The 6,835-nt window shown below is 37.1% G+C and overlaps 1 protein-coding gene across 1 annotated transcript; it reads left to right on the plus strand.

Moving 5' to 3' along the window:
- The first annotated feature begins 658 nt into the window (after positions 1–658).
- LOC102225850 (forkhead box protein N5-like) lies at positions 659–5,303 on the plus strand. The gene is made up of 7 exons (XM_023332893.1): positions 659–795; positions 992–1,084; positions 1,315–1,538; positions 2,946–3,008; positions 3,848–3,975; positions 4,278–4,510; positions 4,594–5,303. The coding sequence occupies exons 1-7, from the start codon at positions 675–677 to the stop codon at positions 4,629–4,631; spliced, it is 900 nt and encodes a 299-aa protein (XP_023188661.1). The 5' UTR covers positions 659–674; the 3' UTR covers positions 4,632–5,303.
- Positions 5,304–6,835: the final 1,532 nt, after the last annotated feature.

The raw sequence follows: 6,835 nt of genomic DNA on the forward strand, positions 1-6,835 counted from the left end.
GAAATTTGCTCCTTTTTTTCTTTCTGCTTCGGCTCTAATGTTCCATCGTAGAGGAGGAAATGTTGCTAAAGTCCAAAGCAAAACTTAAAACTGTAGATCTAGAGATGTTGCTTGGAAGTTTAACTTGAAGAAATTAACTATAACTTAACAATTTTACAATTTACGTTGATAAGAATGTGGTAAATGTTGGACTGCTATATTGTTTGATACTTTACGTGACAAAACTTAGTTTATCCTTGAATAATTTTAAAACATGTTTATGAAAAATTGCTGGAAATTGTTCGCTCAGACCAGGAAAGTTAAACAAGATGATTTGGTTTTTCAACTCAAGGACTTTTCTTCAAATGTGTCAATAAATTCAAATCAACTCAAATCTTGTTTCAGTAAAAGCTGTTAAATTCTCCTCAATGGAAAAATAAAGTTTTATTTGACTTTTGCTACAACTAAACCACACAAACCAGAAGCTTTTCACTCAAACTAGATCACAAATTAAATGAACGTTATATAAAACAGCCACCCTCAGGTTGAACCGTCCGTTCTGGACTGGCTGCTCTCTATTAGACCTGATTGGGTCCAATCAGGCGGTTCTGCTCCAGCTGCTGAATCAACAGCCTGCAGGCCTCACTTTCCTCCTCTTCATCAGGGAGGAAGGACCATGTGAAGCAGGTCCAAGCATGACGTTCCAGCTGAAAACCAGAGGCCGGTTCTGTGGCCTGCACTGCTCTGTGGGTCTGACCGACTGGGACATGGACAAAGAGCTCAAACTGGCAACAACCACTGACCAAAACTGTAACGGTGAACATTTTTATTATTGTTTTAATAAACTGCAGCTGCCATGCAACCACTGACTGGAAACAGTGCAGATGAATATTTGATTGTTTATGCAACAGAGAGAAATTCAGTGAGAATCTGGAGCTTGATTTGTCTTTTCTTAGTGTGTAAAATGTAATTTATTCATATGTGTGTCAGTGAGGTTTGTCTACTCTGACAGAAGACAAAGTGAATGATCAATATTTGGCCCAGAGACCCTCTGCAAGGGCCTGCAGAAGAAAAGATGAGTTCATTTGGTACGATAAGACATCAGGTGAGTTCACACAGAGAGAAACTTTATCCAGCTTCACTCAATCTGTCAATCTGTCCATTATGAATCTGTGAAGTAAAATAAGCTCAGAACAGAAGATTCATGTTCTGAACCAGCAGCTATAAAATATTTAGGTTTTGTTTTGACATTCTATCATTTTTCCCACTTTTGCCTCTGATGAAAGTTGCAGATTTTTTTAATGCAACGTGTTGATCTTTTTTTCTCTCCATCAGACACATTTGTGAAACCGAACGTGTGGCTGTTGGTGAATCCCAACATCGCCTGTCCGGTCCGGTATGTGCAGACGGACGCTGACCTCCAGCCTGAGCCGGGTCATGCCGACCAGCTGCTCCAGCTGGAGCCCGGGGACGCGGAGGGCCCGTCCACATCCGATCCGCAAACCTGCCCCCATCAGGAGGAGCTGATGCTTTCTGCTTCCTCCACAGAGAAACACACGGTAACAAACTCTTACATTACTGTTTGAGAGAATCACTTAAAAAAACTGAGGTTAAAGCACCGCATGTGGATTTTAGCACTTATCAAACACATAGATGCATAAATTAAGGGTTTAGTTTTGTAGAAAAAGAAAAAAAGATGCATAAAGAACTGAAGATTACCTAGTTAAATAACATGCAACCTTTTGTTTTAATTTAGTTTTTTACATATACTACACTGCAAAAACACAAAATCTTAAGTATTTTTGCTCTACTAGTGGACATATCTTGGTATACTTGCAATAAGAAAAACTATAACTTTTCAGCAAGATGTACAGTAGGAGCTTGTTTAAAATAAATAATTCCTTGATGCTGATAAAAACATATTAGCACCACTGGTAATTATTTTACTTGTAACTAGAACATTTTCATAAATTTTAAGGAATTATTCTCTTAAATTAAGCTCATATTTCTTGCTGGAAAACCAACTGTAAGTTATATGGGTCTAATTTCAAGTTCACTCAGATATTTGAACTAAAAACTAGACAAAAATACTTGGTAAAATTTTCTTTTTGCAATGTAGTGGCAAAAATAAACCCTTTAACATGCAGTAAATGTTTATCATTTTCCTGTCCTTCATTCATGATGGGATTCAATCCCAGGTGAGATTTACATTCTCAGAAATTTATACTTGCATGTGGGTTTTTTGTTTTTGTTTTTTTTCTTGAGTCACAAAGTCAAATTTCTTAAGCAATCTGCACAATTAAAATTTTTTTGTGTGGTAAAGATGGAGCATCAGCTTGTTACCTTTTCTGTATCTTCTGCAGAGAGAGTAATTTCAGGCTGCAAAGAAAAACTAAGTACAAGTAGAAAAAATAGAAGAACTGTGCAAATTATAGCTCTGCATTAAAATGCTGCATCAACCAAGTCCAAAAGCACTCAAAGGTTTTCCTGGCAAGTGTGAAATATTTGAACAAACCTGCAGCTGTCCGGTTTAAATGTTGACGGTTGTTCCTGTGATTGATGGAGCTTTATCAGCTTTTATTTCCTACCTGATTGGAGCAGAAAATCAAATCCATTCTCATTTTCAGCTTCCAGCCGCATTTTCTCTCATGAATAACATTTAAGTGGAACAATACGTTGTCAGAGTGCATGCAACGGAAACATATTAATTGGTGAAATAAATTATTCCACTAAGTCAGACCAATTTCAGACTAAAGTGTCATTAAGAAGCTAGTTTTTAATTAAATGAAAGCAGAGACTTGCACATCAACACCATCTTTATTCTGCTTGCTGTAAAAACAAATGTAATCAAATGGCAGGATTATATTTGAATATTTCTTGTAGTTAAGGCTCTTAAATGTTCATTTGAGACACGATAATTAGTTTTAATGTGGATTTCTTTGTTTATTCTCATCTTTAACTCTCAGATACAAGAAGATTCCAGCAAACCAGTCCGGACCAGACGGAAGGGGAAGATCACAAAAGTCGTGGTGAGGAAGAACGGCAGCTTGTCGGGGTTTTGGCAGCAGCTGTATTTCTTTTCACCATATAAAGGCGAAATTTTCTATTTCAAAAATAAACATGCCAGTTTCGAAAAAAACTTTTCTTGGCGCAATAATTTTTTATTTATTTGTTTTTTTCCCATCACCTGAGTCACATGATCAACAACTGGATGTTGCCGCTGCACAAACCGCGAAGATGAATCATGCCTCAGCATGTTTTGCTTTTTTTGACTTGAGTGGACAAACTTATTCACCTCTGGTTTTAATTGCTTTTCTTATTTAATGGAAACGCCACAAATGCAAAATTGTTTTTCGACGTTAGTGGAATATTGGCAAAGTTTTGTGCATATTTGTAATGGAAACGCTGCTGCTGATAGAAGTGAAATTTTAGCTACTGGTGTGTTTTCTACAACGGCTTATTGGAGTAAATTTTAGCCAATAATTAAAAAAAAATTAAATTAATCTCAGAAATGTTCTAGAAAAAACTTGGAAAGCTGAAAAAATTTACATTTTTTGACTTTTGAAACTCTAATTTTGAGACTATTTCTAGAAAATTTCAGATTAATTGGTTGTTTTTTTTGCATAATTGGTATTTTGTCTTTACAATTTCACATTGTATTTATGCTTTTATTTTAAACTTTCACAAAAACTTAGAAATCAATTTAGAATCGTCATGAACCAATCAATCTGAACTAACCTGTTAAACTTCAGACTAGCAGCCATTTTCTGAAGACCCAGAGGAACATGAATGTGATTCTAACGTCGTTCTGTAAATGTAAAGTTGACACCAAATCGATCTTGTTTGGTTTTGTCCTCCCGTCTCTCAGGACCTGAAGTCCCTGAAGCCGGGCTGCTGGCCTCGTCCGCCGGTGAATTACTGCGTTCTGGTTGCTCTGGCACTGAAGAGCAGCCAGACGGGGAGCCTCAAGGTCCAGCAGATTTACAACTTCACCAGGTCAGAACCACAGAGCTGGTGAATGCAGTCACACTGGTTCCCTTTAAAAGTAAATGAGCCGTCTTCCACTGCCACATGTTGCATTAAAGTTCTGCTCTTTTGACTGGGAGTTTTTATCTTTTAGACTGGGAGAGGGGGATGGACACTAGAATGGGGGGGGGGGGAAATTAAGCCATTTCTATTGATTTTTAAGAGAGAATTTACACTAATTGATCGGGCGTCAGTCTCTGTCTAGAATCTTTGAAATGTGCTGGAAAACATTTCTGGTTTGCATTGTGGTTCATCTTCGTTTCCTCTTCCAGAGAGCACTTCCCCTTCTTTCAGACGGCTCCGGACGGCTGGAAGAACACGATCCGCCACAACCTGTGCTTCAGCAGCAGCTTCCGTAAAACCTGCAACCAGCTCTGCAAAGAGGGGAAGAGGAAGTCGTGCTTCTGGCACCTGACGCTGGACGGCCACCGCCGGCTGCAGGACGAGCTCCACACGCTGACCGGCGAAACCCTAAAGATGCTGAAGAGGAGCATGTCCAACCCAGGTCAGCTCACAAAGTCCTCATTCTGAAAAAAATCTCAATTAAGAAAAAAATCTGATTTTATCTCCTTTTTTCTGAATTTCTAGCCGGCCTGGCAGAACTCATTTGTGAGATAAAAGGTTAAAGTAAATGCTTTTCTTTTTGCATTTCAGATGTAATATGGAGTTTACTTAAAATGTGATTCCTGCAGGTTTCAATGCACTTAAAATGATGCATAATAAAATATGCATATCATTCAGTTGAGTTGTCTTTAAATGTGGTCTTTTTTTATTTATACAAAGTAAAAACAACTTCTTGCTTACATCTGTATCATCTAGGGACGCTTCAAGCAATCTCACTGCAAGTTAAATCAATCTACAGATGTTGAGGTAAAATGATCAAAGACTTGCTGACATGTTTTCCAGATAGATGGAAGAAAACACTTCATATCTGCTCCTTTGAAAGTTGAGATGCAACTTCTATGTTTGTCTGTTGTTTTATACTGTGACTTCACCAAACTGAGCTTTGGAGTTCCTCTGGGACGTGTGCTCAGTCCTTTTGCATTTACCTGATCGGCGGCGTAGTGCAGCATAAATCAGCAGGTTGGGATTACAGAGAAGTTTCTCCTTGAATCTTATCGTCACCCACCTGACGTCCCTCAGGAGGCTGAAGCGGGAAATCTTGATTCAGCAGCTGCAGCAGTTTCACATGCAAACTGTTTGAAGGGAATAAAACATTTGTCATGAGGCGATCTGACTCTGCTTTCAATGTTTGGTCTTTAGTCGTCTGGAGGAAATCTTTGCTCCATCGAGTGCTAATGGGTTCATATAGACCTGACTTAATGTCGTGTTTTGATTGTTGATTCTATGTTGCATTGTATTGCAAATTTTTTTGCTCAGGTCCCTCTTGAAAATGACATCTAGATCTGATTAAATAAAGGAATATATATATTGTGTTTCTGTGTTTGTAATGATGTAAAGCACTTTGAAATGCTTTGCTGCTGAAATGTGCTATACAAATAAAATTTGATTGATATTGATGCTTGAATTTCCAATGGAGGTTTTCAAGGTTTGGAAAGTGCTTGATTTCTGTATAAAGTTCTTGATATTCAACCTGCAAACTTTGTTATAAAATGCAATCCAACATTTGATTAAAACCCTAAATTTGAAAAAACATATTGTGGAAATTTAACAATTATTGAAAAAAAGGGAAGATTTTTTTACAGATAATTTTTATTAAATTAGCATTCTGTTTTCAGACCAGTCAGGTGTATTGGTGGGTGTGTCAAATATTTCAATAACATTAGTAATAACAGTAATAATTATCATATAGTGAATGGAAACTTTTTTTTTCTGGTTGTATTTTTATCTCCACAGTGTGCTGCTGGAAAAGTTCCTTGAAAATGCTTCAGTTTTACCGTTACTGTCCCAAATAACTAGAATGTGTTGCATTTTATTTCTTAGGTGACACAGTGGGAGATTTACACACTTTTCTATGAATAAGGAAAACGTATTGTCTATAACTTCAAACTAAGTTTTGTCTAAATCTAAACGGATGCTCAGGATGTCACTACTTTGCTTATAAATGCACTGCAGTCTATTTTGTCACACTTTCCTTGTTTAAATGAACTTTACAAATAAAATAAACCCATATTTTAAATTTTTTTTATTAAAGGTCAGAATTTATAAGCCAGAAACATTGAATTTGATCCAAGTAAACCTCAGTAAGAACCGACCTCATGTTATTAGTGCTTTGCAGAAAACAGACACCTTTTGGGTCATTTGCCTGCTCCTCCAAAGCTTCAGGGCTAAATGGTTTTGTCGTTTAGGTCTGCAGGTAAATCTGTCCTTCATTTGCCAGAAGTCAAATGTTTTCTAGGTCTGCAGGATTAAGGTGGGTGTGATGGCTGCGTTTAAATCTCTATAGTGAGCGTCGTAAATAACACACGAGACGGGAAGAAGCTGCTAGATCCTCAACTGGAAGAATCGGGGCAGGTAATGGCAGTTAAACACATTCATGCTTTAATTAGTTTAATTTGAATCTGACGGGATTCACTCTGCAGAAAACCAAAATCTTACCAAATACTTCTGGTCTAGTTTCTACTGCAAATATCTTTGTAAACTTGAAATAAGACAAAAGTAACTTTTCAGCAAGAGATGAGCTTTTTTTAAGTAAATAAATCCATAATGTTGATGGAAAAAGTTCTAGTTCTTCTGGTAGATTATTTCACTTATAACAAGACATTTTCCATGTTATACGTTCATTTATTTGCCAATGAAACTAGAACATTTTCATCAGTATTAAGGAATTATTTACTTAAAACAAGCTCTTATGTCTTGCTGAAAAGAT

The sequence above is a fragment of the Xiphophorus maculatus genome, chromosome 4 (genome assembly GCF_002775205.1).
Source record: "Xiphophorus maculatus strain JP 163 A chromosome 4, X_maculatus-5.0-male, whole genome shotgun sequence".
Lineage (NCBI taxonomy): Eukaryota > Metazoa > Chordata > Actinopteri > Cyprinodontiformes > Poeciliidae > Xiphophorus > Xiphophorus maculatus.

What these genes read in the sequence shown, in the direction of transcription:
- LOC102225850 (XM_023332893.1), top strand. Translation starts at nt 675, where the DNA reads ATGACGTTCCAGCTGAAAACCAGAGGCCGGTTCTGTGGCCTGCACTGC. An exon ending in CACTGACCAAAACTGTAACG is followed by an intron (nt 796 to 991) that starts GTGAACATTTTT and finishes CTACTCTGACAG; the next exon opens with AAGACAAAGTGAATGATCAA. An exon ending in GGAAGATCACAAAAGTCGTG is followed by an intron (nt 3,009 to 3,847) that starts GTGAGGAAGAAC and finishes CCCGTCTCTCAG; the next exon opens with GACCTGAAGTCCCTGAAGCC.